The sequence below is a fragment of the Molothrus aeneus genome, chromosome 30 (assembly GCF_037042795.1).
Source record: "Molothrus aeneus isolate 106 chromosome 30, BPBGC_Maene_1.0, whole genome shotgun sequence".
Taxonomy (NCBI): Eukaryota; Metazoa; Chordata; class Aves; order Passeriformes; family Icteridae; genus Molothrus; species Molothrus aeneus.
In genome coordinates, this window is record NC_089675.1 from 2,809,312 (window position 1) to 2,835,050 (window position 25,739).

At 56.6% G+C, this 25,739-nt stretch overlaps 1 protein-coding gene across 3 annotated transcripts in view; it reads right to left on the reverse strand.

The window, feature by feature from the left end:
- Positions 1–525: 525 nt before the first annotated feature.
- Positions 526–25,739, reverse strand: part of POU6F1 (POU class 6 homeobox 1) — a 31,433-nt gene continuing 6,219 nt past the window's right edge. For 2 of the 3 annotated variants that reach the window (XM_066567675.1, XM_066567674.1), the window contains exons 3-11: positions 16,983–17,151; positions 14,226–14,320; positions 13,404–13,629; positions 10,246–10,409; positions 7,780–7,905; positions 7,393–7,632; positions 6,592–6,721; positions 5,055–5,226; positions 526–2,853 (exon numbers count right to left, since the gene is read on the reverse strand). In XM_066567675.1, the coding sequence (XP_066423772.1) occupies positions 2,508–2,853; positions 5,055–5,226; positions 6,592–6,721; positions 7,393–7,632; positions 7,780–7,905; positions 10,246–10,409; positions 13,404–13,629; positions 14,226–14,320; positions 16,983–17,151 (1,668 nt within the window). In that variant the 3' untranslated portion in view covers positions 526–2,507. The other variant, XM_066567676.1, reaches the window with a different exon arrangement.

A 25,739-nucleotide genomic window follows, 5' to 3' on the forward strand; every position in this document is an offset into this window, starting at 1 on the left:
CCCAAACCGGGCCGGGATCCCCCAGTCCGGGCCGGGACCCCCCAAACCGGGCCCGCCCCTCCGCTCCGGGCCGGGACCCCCCGCTCCGGGCCGGGACCCCTCTCCAGTCCGACCGGGACCCCCCAGTCCAGTCCGGGCCCGCCCCCCCCGCTCCGGGCCGGGACCCCCGAACGCGCCGCTCCGCCAAGATGGAGGCGGCGGCCCCACCCCCGCCGCTGGGAGGGCGGCCCCGCCCCTCCGGCCGCTCACCCAATGGGACCGGGTCTTGCCGCGTGACGGGCGGTCACAACAACCAATAGAGAGCTGCGCGCCGGGCAGGCCGCTCAGGGATTGGCTGGGGGCGTGGCCGCGGCGGCGTGCGGCGCTGGGCTCTGTGAAGCGCCGGGCTGTGCGCGGCGCCTCCCGCGGGGCGCGGGTTCGAGTCCCGCTGCCGCCTCTGCCCGGCCATGGACGGGGAGGCGAGGAGGAGGAAGGACGGACCCCCCCCGCGCCCCCCCAAATCCCGAAAAAAGGGGAAAGGAAAAGAAAAAAGAAAAATACTGTTTATTTCACACCACTACATCAAGTGCATCAGTCTGCCGCGGCCCCAGCGGGCGCCCCGTGTCCCCCCCAGTCGCTCAGGCCAGGGGGAGCTGGGGAAGGGGCGCTGCCTCTGCTTTGGGGTTCACGCCCCCCAAACCCGGCGGAGATGTCCCCAAAATCCACCCACGGGACGTCCCCAAGGTGGGGGATCACCTCCAGAAGCCCCTCACGAGGTGGGGGACCCGCAACGCGGGGGTGACATAAATTTGGGGTCACCCCCGGTGAGCCGTAACATCGCCTCAGAAACACAGGAAAAAGGGCAAAACCCAGGAAAATGGAAATCGCTGATTTTGGGTGGGTGGGTGACTGACACTCGGGGGGGGTCTGTCACCATGTGTGTCACAGGTGGGGTCGTGTGTGAGAGGAGGGGGCACACACAGGCACAGGTGGGCACAGGTACAGGCACAGGGACAGAGGGACAAAATCCATGGCCAAAGGGACAAATCCGTGGCCAAAGGGACAAATCCGTGGCCAAAGGGACAAAATCCATGGCCAAAGGGACAAATCCATGGCCAAAGTGCTGACGGCTGGAGGTCAGGGGCTGTGACTGGTGGGACACACAGAGGGATTCCCAGTGCTCCAAATTCAGGGTGCTGAGGGCACAGGGGGTGGGCACGGGCACGGGCACAGCAGGGGTGGCTAAAGGGACAAAATCAGTGGCCAAAGGGACAAAATCAGTGGCCGAAGGGCTGATGGCAGGTGGTCAGGGGGCAACTGCCACTGGGAACTGGGATGTTCCCAGTACTCCCAGTTCAGAGCGTGTGGAAGACGTTGAATGTTGGACACAGGTCTGGGCTGGTGGACACAGGTGAGGGCCTGGACACAGGTACAGGTGTGCTGGACACAGGTATGGGCATGGTGGACACAGGGACAGGTGTGGTGCTGGAACCAGGTGACACAGGTACAGGTGTGGTAATGGAACAGGTGACACAGGGACAGGTGTGTTGGACACAGGTATGGGCATGGTGGAGGCAGAGGGACAGGTGTGCTGGTGGAACCAGGTGACACAGGTACAGGTGTGATAATGGAACAGGTGACACAGGGACAGGTGTGGTGATGGAACAGGTGACACAGGGATAGGTGTGCTGGACACAGATATGGGCATGGTGGTTGCAGAGGGACAGGTGTGCTGGTGGAACCAGGTGACACAGGTATGGGTGTGGTGATGGAACAGGTGACACAGGTATGGGTGTGGTGATGGAACAGGTGACACAGGGACAGGTGCAGTGACAGAACCAGGTGGCAGAGGGACAGAACAGTGCCCAAAGTGCTGCTGGCAGGAGCTGGGGGGGAGCTGAGGGTGCTCCCAGCGCTCCCTGTTTAGGGCATGTGGGGTCGCTGAGGGGCAGAGTGAGGATGGACACAGGTCTGGGCACGGTGGACATGGGTACAGGTGTGATGGGCACAGGAGTGGTGGACACAGGCACAGGAGTGGTGGACACGGGTAAATGTGTGGTGGACACGGGTAAAGGTGTGGTGGACACAGATCTGGGCTGGTGGACACAGGCACAGGTGTGCTGGACACAGGTGGATACAGGTACAGGTGTGGTGCTGGAACCAGGTGACACAGGGACAGGTGTGGTGCCAGAACCGGGTGGCAGAGGGACAGAACAGGGCCCAAAGTGCTGCTGGCAGGAGCCCGGGCGGACCCAGGGGTGCTCCCAGCGCCCCCAGCTCGGGGCACCGCTATTTGCAGAGGGGGCAGAGTGGGCATGGACACTCATACAGGCATGGTGGACAGAGGGACAGGTGTGGTGCCAGAACCGGGTGGCAGAGGGACAGAACAGGGCCCAAAGTGCTGCTGGCGGGAGCCGGGGCGGAGCCGGGGGCGCTCCCAGCGCTCCCAGCCCGGCGCCCCGGGCGCTGCTGGAGGCGGTGCCGGTGCCGGTGTTGGCGGCGGGGCAGAGCCGGGCCGGGCGCTGCCCTCAGGGCACATGGAACACGTTCAGCTTGCTGGTGTTCTTGAGGGTCTGGCGGCGGTTGCAGAACCACACCCGCACCACCTCTCGCTCGTAGCGCAGCTCCTGCGCGATGCGCGTTATCTCCGCGCCCGTGGGCAGCGCGTTGCGCTCGAAGTGCGCGTTGAGCGCCTCCAGCGCCTGCGGGGTGAAGGAGGTGCGGCGCTTGCGCTTCTTGCCCGGCTCTCCCCCCACGAACTCCAGCAGGTGCTGCTGCCCCTCGCGCTGCCGCTGCTCCGCCTCCCGCAGCCACTTCTCCAGCACCGGCTTCAGCTTCTGCGCGCTCTTGGGCGTGATGTCCAGCTTCTCGAACCTGCGGGGACACGGGGACACTCAGGGGACACTCAGGGGACACTCAGTGTGATGTCCAGCTTCTCGAACCTGCGGGGACACGGGGACACTCAGGGGACACTCAGGGGACACTCAGTGTGATGTCCAGCTTCTCGAACCTGCGGGGACACGGGGACACTCAGGGGACACTCAGGGGACACTCAGTGTGATGTCCAGCTTCTCGAACCTGTGGGGACATGGGGACACTCAGGGGACACTCAGGGGACACTCAGGGGACACTCAGGGTGATGTCCAGCTTCTCGAACCTGCGGGGACATGGGGGACATTCAGGGGACACTCAGGGGACACTCAGGGGACACTCAGTTGATGTCCAGCTTCTTGAACCTGCAGGGACAGGGGACACAGGGGACATTCAGGGGACACTCAGGGGACGCTCAGCGTGATGTTCAGCTTCTCGAACCTGGGGATACAGGGGAGACACAGGGGACACTCAGAGGGGACACAGGAGACACTTGGGCATGATGTCCAGCTTCTCGAACCTGTGGGGACAGGGGACACAGAGGGGACACTCAGGGGACACTTAGGGGACACTCAGGGGACACAGAGGGGATGTCCAATTTCTCGAACCTGCAGGGACAGGGGGGACACAGGGGATACTCAGTGTGATGTCCAGCTTCTCGAACCTGGGGACACAGGGGACACTCAGGGGACACTCAGAGGGGACATGGGGACACTCAGGGGACACTCAGGGGACATTCAGGGACACTCAGGGGACACTCAGGGGACACTGGGCAGGGATGTCTTGGGGCTGACATCCAGCTTGTCAAACCTGAGGGGATCTGGAGGCCACGGGAGACCCTCAGGGATGGGGGACAAGGCTGGGACTGGGGGTGACAGTGAGGGGAGAGCAACGCCCAGCACCCTCCTTTCCCTTCCCTTTCTTGTTTCCTCCTTGGCCCCATTCCCTTCCCTTTCTCTCACTTTCCTCCTTTGTCCACTCCCTTCCCTTTCTCACTTTCCCCCTTTGCCCATTTCCTTCCTTTTCTCATTTCCTCCTTGGCACATTCCCTTCTTTTTCTCTCAGTTTCCTCCTTTGCCCATTTCCTTCCCTTTCTCTCAGTTTCCTCCTTTGCCCATTTTCCTTTTTCTCCACTTCCCCTCTCTCCCCCTCTCCTCCCTTTCCCAATTTCCTTTTCCCCTCTTTCCCCATTCTCAGCTTTTCCTCCTTTCCCAGACTTTTCCTCCTTCTCTCCAATTTCCTCCCGTTTTCCTCCCATCCTCCACCTCTCCCTTCCCCCAGTTTTCCATCTTTTCCCCTTTCCTCCACCTGTCCCCGCCCCTGGGCCTGCCCCATGTGACCGTCCTGTCCCCTCACCTGCAGCTGGCCCTGTCCCTGTCCCCGTCCCCCCAGGTGATATTACCTGTCCCTGTCCCCCAGGTGCCATTACCTGCAGATGGCCCCGTCCCTGTCTCTCAGGTGACATTACCTGCAGATGGCCCTGGCCCTGTCCTGTCCTCCCAGGTGACATTACCTGTCCCTGTCCCTCAGGTGACATTACCTGCAGCTGTCCCTGTCCCCGAGGTGACATTACCTGCAGGTGGCCCTGTCCCCATCCCCCCAGGTGCCATTACCTGCAGATGGCCCTGTCCCTGTCCCTGTCCCTGTCCCTGTCCCCATTCCCCCAGGTGCCATTACCTGCAGATGGCCCTGTCCCTGTCCCTCAGGTGCCATTACCTGCAGATGGTCCTGGCCCTGTCCCTGTCCCCCAGGTGCCATTACCTGCAGATGTCCCCCAGGTGCCATTGCCTGCAGATGGCCCTGTCCCTGTCCCTGTCCCCCAGGTGCCATTACCTGCAGATGGCTCTGTCCCTGTCCCTGTCCCCATCCCCCAGGTGCCATTACCTGCAGATGGCCCTGTCCCTGTCCCTGTCCCCCAGGTGCCATTACCTGCAGATGGCTCTGTCCCTGTCCCTGTCCCCATCCCCCAGGTGCCATTACCTGCAGATGGCCCTGGCCCTGTCCCCATCCCCTCAGGTGCCATTACCTGCAGATGGCCCTGTCCCTGTCCCTCAGGTGCCATTACCTGCAGGTGTCCCCCAGGTGGCATTACCTGCAGATGGCCCTGTCCCCATCCCCTCAGGTGCCATTACCTGCAGATGACCCTGTCCCCGTCCCCCAGGTGCCATTACCTGCAGATGGCCCTGTCCCCCAGGTGCCATTACCTGCAGATGGCAGACTGGCTGTAGGCAGGGCCCTCGGTGGCTGTCAGGGCCTGCCCCACCTGGGTCTGGGTCAGCCCCAGCGAGAGGCGCCGCAGTTTGAAGTTCTTGGCGAATTCCCGGATTTCCTCCAGGTTGATCCCGTCCTCCTCCGTGCTGGGCGGGGCAGGGGGCTCTGGGGGGCACGGGGGGGGTGAGCCCTGGGGCTGGGGACCCCAGAGCCTGCAGTGCCCCCATATCCCAGAGCCTGCAGTGCCCAGGGACCCAGAGCCTGCAGTGCCCCCAGATCCCAGAGCCTACAGTGCCCAGGGACCCAGAGCCTGCAGTGCCCCCATATCCCAGAGCCTGCAGTGCCCCCATATCCCAGAACCCACTGTGCCTGGGGGACCCAGAGCCTGCTGTGCCCAGGGATCCCAGAGCCTGCTGTGCCCAGGGACCCAGAGCCCACTGTGCCCAGGGGAACCTGCCCAGGGACCCCAAAGCCTGCAGTGCCCAGGGACCCCAGCCCCTGTTATCCCTTTTCCCCTGGACCCCAGACCCAGCGCTCCCTCCTCCCAGTGGTTCCCTGACTCTGATAATCCCAGAAAACCCCAGTCCCTGTTATCCCTCTTCCTATTTCCCTATTATCCCCTTTCCCTGTTCCTGTTATCCCCTTTCCCAGTACCTGTTATCCCCTTTCCCAGTCCCTGTTATCCCTCTTCCCAGTTCCCCTTATCCCCCTTCCCAGTTCCCCTTATTCCTCTGCCCAGGAACCCCAGATCCTTTATCCCAGGCCCCATTATCCCTTTTTCCCATAGGCCCTCTTCTCTCTGCCCAGGGATCCCAGACTTTGTTATTTCTCTTCCCAACACTTTCCAGGGGAAAGTCCCTGTTAATCCTAAAAAACTCAGTGGCCCCAGTGCTCCCAATTCCGCCAGTGCTCCCAGTGCCCCCAGTGCTCCCTGTATCCTCAGTGCCTACAGTGCTCCCAGTGCTCCCAGTCCCCCCAGTCTGCCCCACTGCCCCCGGTGCTCCCAGTCCCCTCAGTCCCCCCAGTGTCCCCCCAGTGCCCCCAATTCCCCTAGCACTCACTGTCCCCCCAGTGCCCCCAGTGCTCCCAGTCCCCTCAGTCCCCCCAGTGCTCCCAGTCCCCCCAGCACTCAGTGTCCCCCTAGTGCTCCCAGTGCCCCCAGTCCCCCCAGTGCCCCCGGTGCCCCCAGCACTCACTGTCCCCCCAGTGCCCCCAGTGCTCCCAGTCCCCTCAGACCCCCCAGTCCCCCTCAGTCCCCCCAGTGCTCCCAGTGCCCCCAGTGCTCCCAGTGCCCCCGGTGCCCCCAGCACTCACTGTCCCCCCAGTGCTCCCAGTGCTCCCAGTCCCCCCAGTGCCCCCAGTCCCCCCAGTGCCCCCAGCACTCACTGTCCCCCCAGTGCCCCCATTGCTCCCAGTCCCCTCAGTGCCCCCAGTCCCCCCAGTGCCCCCAGCACTCACTGTCCCCCCAGTGCCCCCAGTCCCCCCAGTGCCCCCGGTGCCCCCAGTGCCCCCGGTGCCCCCAGCACTCACTGGCCACCAGCTGGCTCACGGTTGGGGTCTCGGAGCCCGGGACGGGCCCCGGCGATGGCGGCACCGACACCTTGGGCACAGCCGGGGGGCTCGGCCCCACCCCCGCCGGGGCCGGCTGGATGGGCTGGACCTGGGGGGGGGCGACATGGGGGGGGCTGGGAGGGACCCAGGGGTGACGGGGGGGGGGTACCTTGGGGGGCTGGGGGGGACCTGGGGGTGACATGGGGGGGGGGGACTGGGGGTCACCTGAGGGGACCACGGGTGACATGGGGGGACCAGAGGTCACCTGGAGGGACCGGGGTGACATGGGGGGGACCTGGGGGAAACTGGGGGGACCCGGGGGACCCAGGGGTCACCTATGGGGGGGGGGGGTTGGGGGACGTGGGGGTGACCGGGCGGGGGGGGGGACCGGGGGTGACCTGGGGGTAACTTGAGGAGGACCCGAAAGTGACTTTGGGGTCACCTGGGGGGACCTGAGGGGGACCTGGGGAGAGGGGGGATGGCCGGGGCGGGATCCGGAGGTGACCTGGGGGTGACGTGGGGGTGACCGGAGGGCCTGGGGGGGACCCAGGGGTGACCTGGGGGGGACCCTGACTCGGGGGGCTCAGGGGGCTCAGGGAGCTCAGGGGTGACTCAGAGTGAGTCGGGGGTCTCGGGGTGACTCGGGGGGGGCTCAGGGGGTCTCGGGGTGACTCGGGGGGCTCAGGGTGACTCGGAGGGTCTCGGGGTGAGTCGGGAGCACTCAGGGGGTCTCGGGGTGACTCGGGGGGGGGCTCAGGGGGTCTCGGGGTGCGGCCTCACCTCGCTCTTGATGGGGGGCTCAGCTGGGCCGTTTTTCTTGCCGGGGGCGGGCGCGGGGGGCGCGGTGGCCAGCGCGGCCCCCGTGGCCAGCGTGGCCCCCAGCGTGGCGATCACCTGGCCCTGCGCGTTCAGCAGCAGCTGCGGGGTCACCGCTGTCACCTGCAGGCTGGGCGGGGCCGGCGCGGGGGCGGCCGCGGCCACCCCGGGGGGGGCCACGACCCACGGCAGGGTCCCGATCACCTGGGGGGGGGGGACACAGCGCTGGGGGACCCCAAAACCCCCGCCCCGAGGGGGGGACACGGCCCCGGCAGCAGCTGGGACCCCCGCCCCAGGTGTGGCAGCCCCGGGGGGGGGCACGGGCAGGGGACCCCCCCCCCCCCGCGGTACCTGGCCCTGCGTGGTGCTCAGGAGCTGCCCCGGGATCCCCTGGACGCTGGGGAGGGGGGTGGCGATCACGGGGGGGGCGCTGAGGGACCCCAGGATCTGCGGCTGCGTCCCCAGAGCCGCCGTGAGCTGCGGGATGGAAACGGGGTCAGAGCTGGGATAGCGGGGGCACCGGGACCCCCGGGGGGCGTCCCCCCTCCCCGTGGCCGCTGGAGTCCCTGGGGGTCCCTAAATCCAGAAATCCCCAAATCCTCAAATCCATAAATCCCTAAATCCCTAAATCCATCTGCTGGGAGCTGCCCAAAGCAGAGTTACAGCTTGGGATGGGGAAACTGAGGCAGGGATTGAGTTCAGAGGAATGGAGGCTGAAATCCTGCCCGGGGAAACTGAGGCAGGGACTGAGTTCAGGGAAACTGAGGCAGGGATCCTCTCTAGGGACACTGAGGTCACAATCTGCCATGTGGAAACAGAGTGGGATCCTGCCAGGGGAAACTGAGGCAGGGATCCTATCCTGGGAAACTGAGGCAGGGATCTCATTCTTAGAAATGGGGGCTCAGATCCTGCCTGGGGAAACTGAGGCAGGGATCTTGCATGTAAAACCAGGCTGGGATCCTGCCTGGGGAAACTGAGGCAGGGATCTTGCATGTAAAACCAGGCTGGGATCCTGCCTGGGGAAACTGAGGCAGGGATCTTGCATGTAAAACCAGGCTGGGATCCTGCCTGGGGAAACTGAGGCAGGGATTCTGCACGGGGAAACTGAGGCATGGATTGTGTTCAGGGAAACTGAGGCAGGGATCCTGTACAGGGACACTGAGATCACAAACTGCCATGTGGAAACAGAGGGGGATCCTGCCTGGGAAAACTGAGGCAGGGATCTTGTTCTGGGCCCCAGGGCTGGAATCCCGCCTGGGGAAACTGAGGCTGGGCTCCTACACAGGGAAAGTGAGGCAGGGATCCTATCCTGGGAAACTGAGGCAGGGATCTCAGTCTTGGAAATGGGGGCTCAGATCCTGCCTGGGGAAACTGAGGCAGGGATCTTGCATGTAAAACCAGGCTGGGATCCTGCCTGGGAAAACTGAGGCGGGGATCCTCTCCAGGGACACCGAGACACAATCTGCCACGTGGAAAGTGAGAGTGGGATCCTGCCTGGGGAAACTGAGGCAGGGATTCTGCACGGGGAAACTGAGGCAGGGCTTATGTTCAGGGAAACTGAGGCAGGGATCCTGCTCTGGAACATGGGGGCTGGAATCCTCCTTGGGGAAACTGAGGCAGGGTTCCTGCACAGGGAAACTGAGGCAGGGATCTCATTCTTGGAAATGGGGGCTCAGATCCTGCCTGGGGAAACTGAGGCAGGAATCTTGCATGTAAAACCAGGCTGGGATTGTGCACAGGGAAACTGAACACTGCCTGGGGAAACTGAGGCTGGGATCCTCTCCAGGGACACTGAGGTTACCATCTGCCATGGGGAAACTGAGGCAGGGATCTCGTTCTGGGCCCCAGGGCTGGAATCCTGCCTGGGGAAACTGAGGCAGGGATCCCACTGGGGGAACTGAGGCTGGGATCTTATACTGGGAAACTGAGGCAAGGATCTCACCTGGGAAAGGGACTGGGATCTTATACTGGGAAACTGAGGCAGGGATCCTCCCTAGGGCCATGTGGAAAGTGAGAGTGGGATCCTGCTTAGGGAAACTGAGGCTGGGATCTTGTTCTTGGAAATGGGAGCTGGAATCCTCCCTGGGAAAACTGGGGCTGGGATCTTATCCTGGGAAACTGAGACCAGAATCCTGCTTGGGGAAACTGAGGCTGGGATCCCACCTGGGAAGTGGACTGGGATCTTCTCCTGGGGAAACTGAGGCAGAGATTCTGTTCTGGGACATGGTGGTTGGAACCCTGCCTGGGGAAACTGAGGCAGGGATCCTGTTCTTGGGAAACTGAGGCTGGGATCCTGCACAGGGAAACTGAGGCAGGGATCCTGCCTGGGGAAACTGAGGCAAGGATCCTGCCTGGGGAAACTGAGGCAGGGACCCTGCACAGGGAAACTGAGGCAGGGATCCTGTTCTTGGGAAACTGAGGCAAGGATCCTGTTCTTGGGAAACTGAGGCTGGGATCTCGTTCTGAGAGTCGGGGCTGGGATCCTGCCTGGGGAAACTGAGGCAGGGATCTCATTCTGAGAGTCGGGGCTGGGATCCTGCCTGGGGAAACTGAGGCTGAGATCTCGTTCTGGGCCTCGGGGCTGGGATCCTGCACAGGGAAACTGAGGCAGGGATCCTGCTTGGGGAAACTGAGGCCGGGATCCTGCACAGGGAAACTGAGGCAGGGATCCTGTTCTTGGGAAACTGAGGCTGAGATCTCGTTCTGGGCCTCGGGGCTGGGATCCTGCCTGGGGAAACTGAGGCACGGACCGGGCCCCGCCATTCCCGGGGCTCCCCGCGGCCCCTGAGCCCGGCCTGGGCTGGGCTCGCTCCTTACTATGCCGGGGTTAAAGGCCAGTCCGGCGATCTGGGGCTGGACGGACACCGGGGGCTCCTTTGGGGGGGTGGGCGCCGGGGGGGGCTGGGGCAGCAGCGGGGGCTGCCCCGGGGGCGGCCGCGGCGCCGGGACGGCCGGGACGGCGGGGCTGAGCACGGCGGCGGCTGCGGAGAGACGGAGACACCGTCAGTGGCCGGCGGCGGCACCGCCACAACGCGCCCGTGTCCCCCCCCACATCCCCGGGTGTCCCCTCCCTCCCGGGGGTCTCACCTACAGCCGGGGCTGCTGCCCGGGCAGCCCGAAATGTCCCCGACACACCTGGCACAGGTGCAGGGTCCCTAAAGCCACCCCGAGCTGGGGACGATCCCTCCCCGTCCCCACCTGAAGGGCGCCACCCTCGGCTGCTGCGGGGGGGTAACAGCTGGAGCCCCAAATCTGCACCTGGAGCTGCACCTGGAACCCCAAATCGGCACCTGGAGCCCCAAATCTGCACCTGGAGCTGCACCTGGAACCCCAAATCTGCACCTGGAACCCCAAATCGGCACCTGGAGCCCCAAATCTGCACCTGGAGCCCCAAATCTGCACCTGGAGCTGCACCTGGAACCCCAAATCTGCACCTGGAACCCCAAATCTGCACCTGGAGCCCCAAATCTGCACCTGGAGCTGCACCTGGAACCCCAAATCTGCACCTGGAACCCCAAATCTGCACCTGGAGCCCCAAACCTGCACCTGGAGCTGCACCTGGAACCCCAAATCGGCACCTGGGACCCCAAATCTGCACCTGGAGCTACACCTGGAACCCTAAATCTGCACCTGGAGCCCCAAATCTGCACCTGGAGCTGCACCTGGAACCCCAAATCTGCACCTGGAGCCCCAAATCTGCACCTGGAGCTGCACCTGGAACCCCAAATCGGCACCTGGAGCCCCAAATCTGCACCTGGAGCTGCACCTGGAGCCCCAAACCTGCACCTGGAGCCCCAAACCTGCACCTGGAGCTACACCTGGAACCCCAAATCTGCACCTGGAACCCCAAATCGGCACCTGGAGCTGCACCTGGAACCCCAAATCTGCACCTGGAGCCCCAAAACTGCACCTGGAGCTACACCTGGAACCCCAAATCGGCACCTGGAGCCCCAAATCTGCACCTGGAGCTGCACCTGGAACCCCAAATCTGCACCTGGAACCCCAAATCTGCACCTGGAGCCCCAAACCTGCACCTGGAGCTACACCTGGAACCCCAAATCTGCACCTGGAACCCCAAATCGGCACCTGGAGCTGCACCTGGAACCCCAAATCTGCACCTGGAGCCCCAAAACTGCACCTGGAGCTACACCTGGAACCCCAAATCTGCACCTGGAGCTGCATGTGGAGCTCTCAATCTGCACCTGGAGCCTCAAATCTGCAGCTGAAACCCCAAATCTGCACCTGGAGCCCCACCTGGAACTCCAAATCTACACCAGGTGCGAGACTTGGAGCCCCAAATCTACCTGGACCTCACCTGTTGCAAGCACGTGCCACACCTGGAGGCCCAAATCTACACCAGGTGCCACAGGTGGAGCCTCAAAGCTGCACCTTCCACACTCAAATCCTGCAAGTCCAAGCCCATTCAGCTCCTGCAGCCACACCTGGAGCCCTAAATTTACACCAGGTATCACTTCTAGAGCCCCAAATCTACACCAGGTGCTACACCTGGAGCCCCAAATCTACACCAGGTGCTACACCTGGAGCCCCAAATCTACCTCAGGTGCCACTTCTAGAGCCCCAAATCTACACCAGGTGCCTCACCTGGAGCTTCAAAGCTACACCTTGATACTCAAATCCCCCATATCCAAGCCCATTGGGCTCCTGAATCTGCATCCACACCTGGAGGCCCAAAGCTACACCAGGTGCCACATGTGGAGCCCCAAGTCTGCATCAGGTGCCCCAGGTGGAGCCTCAAAGCTGCACCTTCCACACTCAAATCCTGCAAGCCCAAGCCCATTGGCTCCTGCAGCCACACCTGGAGGCCCAAATCTACACCAGGTGCCACTTCTAGAGCCCCAAATCTACACCAGGTGCTACACCTGGAACCTCAAATCTACACCAGGTGCCTCACCTGGAGCCCCAAATCTACACCTTGATACTCAAATCCCCCAAATCCAAGCCCACTGGGCTCCTTAAGCTTCATCCACACCTGGACCCCCAAATCTACACCAGATGCCACAGGTGGAGCCCCAAAGCTGCATCTTCCATACTCAAATCCCCCAAGCCCAAGCCCATTGGCTCCTGCAGCCGCACCTGGAGCCCCAAATCTACCTGGACCTCACCTGTTGCAAGCACGTGCCACACCTGGAGCCCTAAACCAGGTACCATATGTGGACCCCAAAATCTACATCAGGTGCCACACCTGGAGCCTCAAAGCTGCACCTTCGATACTCAAATCGCCCAAGCCCATTCAGCTCCTGCAGCCACACCTGGAGCCCTAAATCTACACCAGGTGCCACACCTGGAGTCCCAAATCTACACCAGGTGCCTCACCTGGAGCCCCAAATCTACACCAGGTGCTACACCTGGAACCTCAAATCTACACCAGGTGCCACACCTGGAGCCCCAAATCTACACCTTGATACTCAAATCCTCCAAATCCAAGCCCATTGGGCTCCTTAAGCTTCATCCACACCTGGAGTCTCAAAGCTACTCCAGGTGCCACACCTGGAGCCCCAAATCTACAGCAGGTGTCACACCTGGAGTCTCAAATCTACACCAGGTGCCACATGTGGAGCCCCAAGTCTGCATCAGGTGCCCCAGGTGGAGCCTCAAAGCTGCACCTTCCACACTCAAATCCTGCAAGCCCAAGCCCATCGGCTCCTGCAGCTGCACCTGGAGCCCCAAATCTACACCAGGTATCACTTCTAGAGCCCCAAATCTACACCAGGTATCACTTCTAGAGCCCCAAATCTACACCAGGTGCCACACCTGGAGCCCCAAATCTACATCTTGATACTCAAATCCTCCAAATCCAAGCCCACTGGGCTCCTTAAGCTGCATTCACACCTGGAGCCCCAAATCGACCCCAGGTTTCACACCTGGAGCCCCAGCTCTGCCCTCTGCTCTCCTCTCAGATCCCCGGTGCCGGTGCCGGCGGGCGGGGCGGGCGGGGCGGGGTTACCTGCGGTTACCTGTGAGATTGGCTACGGGCGGTTTGAAAATCGCCCCCGCAGGTGCCGCCGGCGTCAGTCCCGGGAGCGCGGCGAGCGTTGCTGTGGGAATTGTCACCAGGGCCAGCGCCTGCTGGCCTGTCACCTGACCTGCAATACTGATGGGGATAAGAAGAGGTTGAGTAACTGTCCCTGCCGGAACCATTACTCCTGTCACACCTGTGGCTAAGCTTTCCTGAGCCAACACCTGCGGAGATAAATGAGATTTGAAAGAGAAACACAAATCAACGCCCTGCTCAGCATCAGGGAAACCCCCGCGGGGCCCCCCCGCCCCGCCTGGGATACCCCTCTGGGGAGGGGGCAAAGGGGGAACTGCCCGGGGAATCCCTCTGGGGGGGGGGCAAAGGGGGAGCCCCCCTGAACTGGGAACCCCTGGGGGAACCGGGGGGGGCTCCCTGGTGAACCCCTGGGGGCTGGGGAAGGTAAAGGGGGAGCCCCCCTGAACTGGGAACCCCTCTCCGTGGGGAGATGGGGGGAGCTCTGTGAACTGGGGGGCACTGGGGGGCTGTGGAGGAGCCCCTCTGGAGGGGATTAAGGGGTCCCCCCATTACTGCTGACCCCGCTCTGTGGGGATGGGGGGGGCAGAGAGGGGATCCCCTTTACCTCGGGGACCCCCTAGCTCAGAACCCCTTCTCCATAGGGACACAAGGGGCACCCGGGGCCTCCCTTCCCCCCCGGGTCTGCGCGGGGGGACAAAAGGGCTCCCCCTTACCTGGCCACCCCCTGTCTGCGGCCCCCTCCCCCGGGGTCCCCCCTGGCCCCGCAGCCCCGGGGGACAGTTACCTGTGGCGTGGCCTGCACGGCCAGGTGTGTCACGCCGGGCTGGCTCGGGGCGGGGCTCGAGGCCACCGGCGTGGGCGATGCTGCTTTGGCTTTCCCTGGGGGAGAACAGGTGCGGGTGAGAGGGAGACGCCCAAACTCTGCACAGCCTCCCCCAGGTGTCCTCAGGTGCGCTCAGAGCCCGGGGAGGGGACGCAGGAGGGGCAGGGACCCGGGCCAGCCGCAGTGTGACCAGGGCGGTGACAGCCACCATCCCCCGGGGGTGGCTTCCTCCTGCCCCGGCAGGAGAGAGGATGGGACAGGGGACAGGGGACAGGCGCGTGTCCTGCCGGATTTGGGGCGCTGGCCAGCAAGCAGCGAGGAATAAAGCGGGATCTCCCCAAAACGAGAGCGGCCGGGGGGAGGACCCACAGCCCAGGTGACACAAGCCAGACACGGCCTTGGCTCCCAGGGATGGAACCGGGAATGATCCCGGAGGGAGAGACCCGGGAGAACCGTCCGGAACGATCCCGGGAGGGAGAGACCCGGGGGGAACGATCCAGGGAAGGAGAGACGCGGGGAAACTGCCGGGAACGATCCCGGGATGGGAGAGACACGGGGGCCACGGGGAATGATCCCAGGAATGGGAGACCCGGGGGGAACCGGGAATGATCCCAGGAGGAAAAGACCCGGGGGAACCGGGAACGATCCTGGGGAGGAGAGACCCAGGGGGAACCGGGAACGATCCCGAGAGAGACCCGGGGGGAACGATCCAGGGAAGGAGAGACGCGGGGAAACTGCCGGGAACGATCCCAGGAACGAGAGACACGGGGGAACCGGGAACGATCCCGGGAATGGGAGAGACCCGGGGGGAACCGGGAATGATACCGGGAGGGAGAGACCCGGGAGGCACCGGGAACGATCCCAGGAATGGGAGACCCGGGAGGCACCGGGAATGATACCGGGAGGGAAAGACGCGGGAGGAACTGCTGGGAACGATCCCGGGAATAGGAGAGACCTGGGGGGAACCGGGAACAATCCCGGGAAGGAGAGACCCGAGAGGCACCGGGAATGATGCCGGGAATGGGAGACCCGGGGGGAACCGGGAACGATCCCGGGAGGGAGAGACCCGGGTGAGACATAAACTTAAAAGAATTTAGAGATTTTAGAGGAGCTAAGATTTTAGTTAGAGATAAGCTTAATTGGAGCTAATTAAAATAAATGGGTAGGCCTTGATGAAGTTAAGAGTTCGTAGTTAACTAATAATTGATTGCTTGTCAGCACAATGTTTGGTTAGCTGGGTTTCTAATGAAGAATACAGAAACTGATAAATGGCTTTTAGGAACATCAGACAATTGTAGGGCTCCTCTGTTCTGTAACCAATTGAAGACGGGAATGGGAGTTCTACCAAGGGCTCATTTGTCAGATTTGCATTGAAAAGGTAGAAAGGTCAGAATGAGGAAGACTTCATTTACTTCCTCATTTTGGGACCCCTCCCCATGAAAGGGACCCCATTTCAAGGGACAAACTGCACATGCTTAATGGCTTTTGAACTAATTATCATGCTTAATGGCTTTTGAACTAATTACCATAGGAAGCCGGGAATGGGCTGTACCAAAGTTATGAATATGCATTTGTATTTTGGGTATTTAATACTTGTATTGAATTGATATCTATGGATATCAAAATCCATAAATCAATATCCATGTTGGGAATGGGATGTACCAAAGTTATCAACATGTGTTTGTATTTTGGGTATTCAATACTTGTATTGAATTGATATCTATGGATATCAAAATCCATAGATTTTGGATATCAAAATCCAGTGATCAATATCCATATTGGGAATGGGATGTACCAAAGTTATGAATATACATTTTTATTTTGGGTGTTCAATATTTGTATAGATAAAAGGACTCTGCAATCACCTGTAAATTGCAGTGTGTATTTGGGAGTTATCCCACAATAAATATCCACTTTCTAACTCCAAATTCTTAGAGATTTTTTGGATATTGGTGCTAGATCAATATCCATGTTGGGAATGGGATGTACCAAAGTTATCAATATGTGTTTGTATTTTGGGTATTCCATACTTGTATGAACAAAAGGACTCTGCAATCACCTGTAAATTGCAGTGTGTATTTGGGAGCTATCCCACAATAAACATCCACTTTCCAACTCTAAACTGTCAGAGAGTTTTTGTCCGTCACAGTTGGATATCGGAACTAGATCAAAATCCATATTTGTAATAAATCATGGGGAACTGCTGGGAATGATCCCGGGAGGGAAAGACTCGGGGGGAACGATCCAGGGGAGACCCGGGGAACTGCCGGGAACGATCCCGGGAATGGGAGACTCGAGGGGAAGCGGAAACGATCCCGGGAATGGGAAACTCAGGGGGAACCGGGAATGATCCTGGGAATGGGAGAGCCTCGGGGGGAACCGGGAATGATCCCGGAAGGGAGAGACCCGGGGGGAACGATCCAGGGGAGACCTGGAGAACCGCCGGGAATGATCCTGGGAATGGGACACTCGAGGGGAAGCGGAAACGATCCCGGGAATGGGAGAGACACGGGGGGAACGATCCAGGGGAGACCCGGGGAATTGCCGGGAACGATCCCGGGAATGGGAGACTCAGGGGGAACCGGGAATGATCCAGGGAATGGGAGACCCGGGGGGCGCTGGGAATGATCCTGGGAAGGGAAGGGAAGGGAAGGGAAGGGAAGGGAAGGGAAGGGAAGGGAAGGGAAGGGAAGGGAAGGGTGCGGGGGGGTCTCTCACCTGCCGCCTCCCCGCCGGACGAGCTCGGGGCGCTGGCGGGAGCGTCCTCCACACCTGGGGGGCCCCCCTGCGCCGGGGACCCCCCCGCTCCCTCCCCGGCCGTTTTGGGGTCCCCATCCACCCCCACCTCCAGCACCCGGATGGTCTCGTGGCTGGACATGACAATAACCTGCAAACGAACCCCAAAATTAGCTCCGGGTGCGTCACCCCCGGCCGTGCCCCCCGGGGCCCCCTCGCCTCCCTGGTTCTGGGGTGCAGAGCCCACTTGGACCCCAGAGGAGCGAGGAACGGGTGGGGGAGTCCCAGCCCCCCAACACCTCAGAGCTTTGCTGGCAGCACCCCAACTCCAGGGGCACCCCCGGCTGACACCTGGGGCAGGTGAAACGCTGCCCGTGGCACCCCCAAATTCACAGCACCCCCACACCTAAAGCACGCCCTTACCTGCAGCACCCCCAAACCTACAGAAAACCTCCACAGCTGCAGCACCCCCAGACAGAACCGGCACCCCAAAACAGAACCGGCACCCCCAAACCTACAGCAAAACCTCCACAGCTGCAGCACCCCCAGACAGAACCGGCACCCCAAAACAGAACCGGCACCCCCAAACCAGAACCGGCACCCCCAAACCAGAACGGGCACCCCCAAACCTACAGCAAAACCTCCACAGCTGCAGCATCCCCTGAAGGCACCCCCAAATCGAAAGCACCCCCAAACAGAACCGGCACGCCCTGAACAGAACGAGCACCCCAAAACAGACCCGGCACCCTCAAACCTAAAGCACCCCGATACCTACAGCAAAACCTCCACAGCTGCAGCACCCACAAAACAGAACCAGCACCCCCAAACAGAACCAGCACCCCCTGAACAGAGCCGGCACCCCCTGAACAGAACCGGCACCCCAAAACAGAACCAGCACCCCCAAACAGAGCCGGCACCCCAAACCTAAATCACCCCAAACCTATAGAGCTCCTGCTGCACACCCGCAGCCCCCCCGGGCCGTGCCCCCGCACCTGCAGGAGCGTGGCAGGGACAGGAACGCACACGGTGAGGGACCCGAACCCCGCTGCCATGGCCGGGAGCGGGGGAGGCATCGCCGGGCTCTGAGCCGAGAGGAGCAGCCCGGGCGGGAGGGAGCCGGCTCCTTATCCCGCCCGCCAGAGCTGCTGCTATCAGCGGCTCCTGCCCTGCACAGCGGCCACAGCGCCGCACACCCACCCACCCCCGGGCCCTGGGACGGGCCCTGCCCCAGAGACCATCCCCAGACCCAGGGACATCCCCAGGTCCAGGGACACCCCCAGTCCCAAAGGACATTCCCAATCTCTGGGACATCCCCAGTTCCAGGGACATCCCCAGTCCCAAAGGACACTCCCAGTCCCAAGGACATCCCCAGTCCCAAAGGACATCCCCAGTTCCAGGGACATCCCCAGTCCCAAAGGACATTCCCAATCTCTGGGACATCCCCAGTTCCAGGGACATCCCCAGTCCCAAAGGACATTCCCAGTCCCAGGGACATTCCCAGTCCCAGGGACATCCCCATTCCCAAAGGACATTCCCAGTCCTGAGGGACATCCCCAGTCCCAAAGGACATTCCCAATCTCTGGGACATCCCCAGTCCCAAAGGACATCCCCAGTCCTGAGGGACGTTCCCAATCCCTGGGACATTCCCAGTCCCAGGGATGTTCCCAGTCCCAAAGGACATTCCCAGCCCCAGGAACATCCCCAATCCCAGGGACATCCCCAGTCCTGAGGGACATCCCCAGTCCCAGGGATTTATGCTATAGCTTAAAGTCCTGAGGGACATCCCCAGTCCCAAAGGACATTCCCAGTCCCAAAGGACATTCCCAGCACCAGGAACATCCCCAGCACCAGGAACATCCCCAGTCCCAGGGACATTCCTGGTCCCAAAGGACATTCCCAGTCCCAAAGGACATTCCCAGCCCCAGGAACATCCCCAATCCCAGGGACATCCCCAGTCCTAAGGGACATCCCCAGTGCCAGGGACATCCCCAGTCCCAAAGGACACTCCCAATCCCAGGGACATTCCCAGTCCTGAGGGACATCCCCAGTCCCAAAGGACACTCCCAATCTCTGGGACATTCCCAATCTCTGGTACATTCCCAATCCCAGGGACATCCCCAGTCCTGAGGGACATCCCCAGTCCCAGGATGTCCCCACTGGCCCAGCCCCTCATTTGGAGTGGGGGGTCCCAGCAGGGCCAGAAGCAGCAGAGCCCCCAAAGTGCCCCCAGACTCATTTCTGGGCCCTCCCCCAGAACTGGGGGTGATCCCGGTGTTACATCAGAGGGGGCAAAACTTCCCCCAGGAAGTTCCTGGGTGTTCCTTCCTTTTTCCCTTCCCTTCCCTTCCCTTCCCTTCCCTTCCCTTCCCTTCCCTTCCCTTCCCTTATAAATACATATTATATCAGCTTTATACAAATTTTAAGATTAATGCTATATGTATATTAAAGTTATATATTAATATAATTGTATTAATATATTAATATAATATTAAATATTAACTTTTTTCTGTTGTTAACTAAACTTAGACACAGTAGTGAAATAGCTGATACAGTTATTGTGAAAAATGCAAATTATATGATTGGCTCTTTGCAAATATTAAAATGATTATTATATATGTTATGTTGGAAAGTTATGCTGTATTCATCTCTTTTAAGTAGTGTAGTAAACACAGCTTTTAAGCTATAGCATAATATTAAAACAGGAACTATGTGATGTAAGATACTTTTTGCAACTAGCTCAAGGAATGGAAAAGATAATCAAGGAATTCTTCACATTGTCCTATCTGGATAGAGATAACAGCACAGGCACCAAAATCCCCACAGACGAATTATTGCTCCTTATCAGGACAGCTCAGACTGCGAGGAACCAAGGCTGATTTACAAGATGGGGGGGAAGCTAAAATGAAGCAGAAACACCCTGGTGTGAAAGGAATGTTTGAATCATGCATGAGATCTATGAATATGCAATAGGTTATTGGGTTATTGCTTTTGAGGGTTAATCCTTTGGTAGCAAGGGGTGCTTTGGGGCACAGTGCAAAGCACCTGGACATCCACAATTCTTTGCTTTTTATTGTCTTTTATTGTCCTTACTTTGATTGTCCAAATTCTTTTTGTCCTAATTTTTATTACTATTTTCATTACGAAACTCATGAAACTTCTAAACTCATTCATTAAACTTCTAAAATTTTAACACAAGTGGTCAGTGAGGGTCCCTCAGGTAGGCTGCAGTTGTCAGTGAGGGTCCCTTGGATGTGGTCAGTGGTCAGTGGTCAGTGAGGGTCCCTGGGGTGGGGTGCAATGGTCAGTGAGGGTCGCTTGGATGTGGTCAGTGGTCAGTGAGGTCAGTGAGGGTCTCAGATGGGTGCAGTGGTCAGTGGTCAGTGGGGTCAGTGAGGGTCCCTTGGATGTGGTCAGTGGTCAGTGAGGTCAGTGAGGGTCTCAGATGGGTGCAGTGGTCAGTGGTCAGTGGGGTCAGTGAGGGTCCCTTGGATGTGGTCAGTGGTCAGTGAGGGTCCCTGGGGTGGGGTGCAATGGTCAGTGAGGGTCTCAGATGGGGTCAGTGGTCAGTGAGGGTCTCAGATGGGGTCAGTGGTCAGTGGGGTCAGTGAGGGTCCCTTGGATGTGGTCAGTGGTCAGTGGGGTCAGTGCTGGTGTTGGGGTCCCTGGTGTCACCCAGGTCTCTGTGGGTTCCCTCTGGCACCAAGCCAAGCTGACCCTCAGGAAGGTGACACTGACCCTGGGTGGGGACTGAGGGTGGCACCCTGAGGGTCACCCAGGGCTCACTGAGGGTGGCATCCCGAGGGTCACTCAGTGTTCACCCTGAGGGTCACCCAGGGCTCACTGTCCCCTCACTGAGGGTGGCACCCGAGGGTCACCCAGGGCTCACTGTCCCCTCACTGAGGGTGGCACCTCGAGGGTCACCCAGGGCTCACTGTCCCCTCACTGAGGGTGGCACCCCGAGGGTCACTCAGTGTTCACTGAGGGTGGCACCCCGAGGGTCACTCAGTGTTCACCCCGAGGGTCACCCAGGGCTCACTGTCCCTCACTGAGGGTGGCACCCTGAGGGTCACCCAGGGCTCACTGAGGGTGGCACCCTGAGGGTCACCCAGGGCTCACTGTCCCTCACTGAGGGTGGCACCCCGAGGGTCACCCAGGGCTCACTGTCCCTCACTGAGGGTGGCACCCTGAGGGTCACCCAGGGCTCACTGAGGGTGGCACCCCGAGGGTCACCCAGGGCTCACTGTCCCTCACTGAGGGTGGCACCCTGAGGGTCACCCAGGGCTCACTGAGGGTGGCACCCCGAGGGTCACCCGGGGCTCACTGTCCCCTGTCACCAAGGTCGCTTTTCCCCTCTGGCTCTGACCATTCCTGACCCCCCCGGGGTGGTGGGGCTGCAATTCCCGCAGGACAGACCTCAGACCTGGCACGGGAGGGCAGTGCTGGGGTAGGGCAGCACAAAAGGAGGGAAATTCACAATTCCTGAAGGGAAAGGACGAGATTTCCACAGCTCCTTGGGCACTGGGGGGTCTCACCCTCCCAGACCCACCAGGACTGACCAGTTTGACCAGTTCTGAGTGGGGAGTGCACTGGCTTTGATGGGAAAGCTCCCAGGTTACCCCAGGATTTGGGGTGGCCACTCCAGCAATGCCAGAATTTCACCCTGCAGCTGCCAGAGCAGAAAATGAGCTGGGAATTCAATCAGCCCTCAGCTGATTTTTCCTTTTCCTGCTTTTCAATAACCTGGGCTGAATTTTCCCTTTTCTAGGACCTGATTGAGCTGTTTGGGACCAATGAGACTTTTAAGTGTCCCCAAAAGAACTGCCTCTATTATCAATTTAATCATTTTAGTAATTTTTATTGTGAGCAGCTTGTTGGGCAACTAAATATTGCTAGAATTATCTAAAGCAGACTATTTAATCTGCTGTCAGTTTGGGGGTTTTTTTGCTAAGTTGATTTATCTTTTTTTTACTGGAAATAAAAAGAATGGTGTGGAAAAAGCTTTTATTTTTCTCTTAGGTTAAATGTACATTTATCTTATGCATAAATTTGTCTCAACTAATTAAAAATCAGGGAATTGAACCAAATTAAACCCGGGAGTTGGTACAAGCATTAATGAATGTTTGGAACCATCCAGTTGCAGGAATTTGTATCAGTTTTGCCTTGGAAGGCTTTAGATTTGGGGTGATTTTTCTGAGTTTTCAGAGTTATGGACAAGGGAATGAAATGACCTTGGAAAAACACAAGGAAATGTCCCAGGGGCCCATCCCAGACAGGACTGCAGAGGGAACAGGGATCAAACACAAGGAAATCTGTTCCCTGCTCCCACCTGACAGCAATGAGGGATTTGTGTTTCCAAACCAGCTCTGGCTCTGCTGGGGGATAAAACCAGCACTGGGAGATAAAAGAAACAATGGGGAGGATTCCACTGATGGATGAATGGAAAAAGATAAAATAAACTTTTACAAATAAACTTTAGGTTTCCTGGTAAATGAAATTGGATATTGAAAGATGAAAGAAACAACGGGGAAAACCCCTAAATTCCATAAGAATTAAAAATGAAAAGGGAGGGTTATACATTGAGGGGAATCTCTGGTATCAGGTGTTTTGTGGAGTCTGAACCTCTCAAGCACCTCAGAAATGGGGAAAACCCCTAAATTCCATAAGAATTCAAAATTAAAGGGCAGGGTTGTACATTAGAGGGGAATCTCTGGTATCAGGTGTTTTGTGGAGTCTGAACCTCTCAAGCACCTCAGAAATGGGGAAAAAGAGAGGGAAATTGGGATAAAAAGGAGGCTGCATCCTCCAAAAATCTGAGAGATCCCAGGGGATGCCCCATGGCCTCTGCCTTTATTGCAATAAAGCAAAAGGACTCCTCTGGCTCCTTTCTGCACACAAACCTCTGGTGTTTGTGGATGAATTTTCCTGGCACACCCAACCCTTCCTGAACCACTCACAAACTTGCATGGGAAATGATAAAACTTTCCTATTAACCATCCTAATGATTGCTTTAATTAACTTTTCCACGAATCCCCGGCAGTGCAGCCAGCCCTTGGCAAGGTTTGTCACCAAATGCCATTTTGGGAGCCCAGTTTGGGGCAGTGGCTCAGACTCGGAGCTGTGCTGAAAAACCTCGATGGTTTTCAATAAACAAAGCCTGGGACAGGGAGATGTTTTTGCTGGAATTGGACGTGAGGAATGCAGGATTTATGGAGCACAAGGACATTCTGCAGAGCCCAGAGATAAAGAAGCAGTCCATGACTATACTGGAACTCTCCCTGGCTGGGAAAAGGGCAATAAAGAGACTGAAAATGGAAATGAAACAGCACAAGAAGAGAAATCAATAACCAATAGAGGATAAACTGGTAATTAAAATGATTCTGTAATTTATAGCCAATGGGCACGAATTTTTTTGTTGGCTGAAATGTAGAAATGGTGAAAAGTTTTGGAAGTGTGTGGTGGGGTGAGTACGTGCAGAGCCAGCTGAAGAATTTTAAAATTAAAAAGGATTCCACTGATTGATGAATGGAAAAAGAGATTTGCTTTTCCAAATAAACTTTAGGTTTGCTGATAAATGAAATTGGATATTGAGAGATGAAAGAAACAATGGGGAAAAGCCCTGAATTATCAGTGTTCCAAGGATGGACCCCAGGCTCTCAGTTTTCCTGTCTCTGGGGCTCAGGGTGAGCGGGAATGGGATTGTCATTGCTCCCTGGTTTGTGCTTTTAGGGACTCCTGCAGCCCTGGGGCATCTCCCACCCTCTTCCCTGCTGCTCTCCCTCCTCCTCTCCCCCGGGTGAAAATCAGTTCCACCCAGTATAGATACACACTATAATATGGGCTTTTTGCAAATATTAAAATGGATTTTATATGAGTGGTGTTAAAGTAACTTTGTTATATAATTTGTATTTCTGGTGTTAATCTCAGTGCAATAGCTGATAGAGATACACATTATAATATTGGCATTTTGCAAATAATAAATGGATTTTATATGTGTGGTGTTAAAGTAACTTTGTTATAAAGATATAGTTTGTGTTTGTTAATTGAGCTCAGTGCATAGCTGATACAGATACATATTATAATATGGGCATTTTGCAAATACTAAAATTGATTGTATATGTGTTAAAGTAACTTTGCTATAAAGATATAGTTTGTATTTGTTAATTAAACTCAGTGCAATAGCTGAGAGAGATACACATTATAATATTGGCTTTTTGCAAATATTAAAAGGGATTCTATATATGTTAAAGTAAATTTGTTGTAAGATATAGTTTGTGTTTCTGTTGCTAATTAAGCTCAGTGCAATAACTGATATAGATAGACATTATAATATTGGCTTTTTGCAAATATTAAAATGGATTTTATGTGTGTGGTGTTAAAGTAACTTTGTTATAAAGATATAGTTTGTATTTGTTAATTAAGCTCAGTGAAATAGCTGATATATATACACATTATAATACTGACTTTTTGCAAATATTAAATGGATTTTATAAGGGGCTGTGCAGGTTTTGGAGTCTGTTAAAGTAACTTTGGTATAAAGATATAGTTTGTATTTCTAATGTTAATTAAGCTCAGTGCAGTAGCTGATATATATACACATTATAATACTGGCATTTTGCAAATATTAAAATGGATTTTATATGAGTGGTGTTAAAGTAACTTTGTTATATAGTTTGTATTTCTGGTGTTAAGCTCAGTGCAATAGCTGATACAGATACACATTATAATATTGGCATTTTGCAAATATTAAAATGGATTCTATATATGTTAAAGTAACTTTGTTGTAAGATATAGTTTGTTTCTGTTGCTAATTAAGCTCAGTGCAGTAGCTGATAGAGACACACATTATAATATTGGCTTTTTGCAAATATTAAAAGGGATTTTATATGTGTGGTGTTAAAGTAACTTTGTTATAAAGATATAGTTTGTATTTGTTAATTAAACTCAGTGCAATAGCTGATATAGATACATATTATAATATTGGCATTTTGCAAATATTAAAATTGATTGTATATGTGTTAAAGTAACTTTGCTATAAAGATATAGTTTGTATTTGTTAATTAAGCTCAGTGCAATAGCTGATAGAGATACACATTATAATACTGGCATTTTGCAAATATTAAAATGGATTTTATATGAGTGGTGTTAAAGTAACTTTGTTATATAGTTTGTATTTCTGGTGTTAATCTCAGTGCAGTAGCTGATAGAGATACACATTATAATATTGGCTTTTTGCAAATATTAAATGGATTTTATATGTGTGGTGTTAAAGTAACTTTGCTATAAAGATATAGTTTGTATTTCTGGTGTTAATTAAGCTCAGTGCAATAGCTGATATCCATACACATTATAATATTGGCATTTTGCAAATATTAAAATGGATTTTATGTGTGTGGTGTTAAAGTAACTTTGCTATAGAGATGTAATTTGTATTTCTGTTGCTAATTAATCTTAGTGCAACAGCTGATATAGATACATATTATAATATTGGCATTTTGCAGATATTAAAATTGATTGTATATGTGTTAAAGTAACTTTGCTATAAAGATATAGTTTGTATTTCTGGTGTTAATTAAGCTCAGTGCAATATCTGATATAGATAAACATTATATTATTGGCATTTTGCAAATATTAAAATGGATTCTATATATGTTAAAGTAACCTTGTTGTAAGATATAGTTTGTGTCTCTGTTGCTAATTAAGCTCAGTGCAAGAGCTGATATAGACACATATTAAATATTG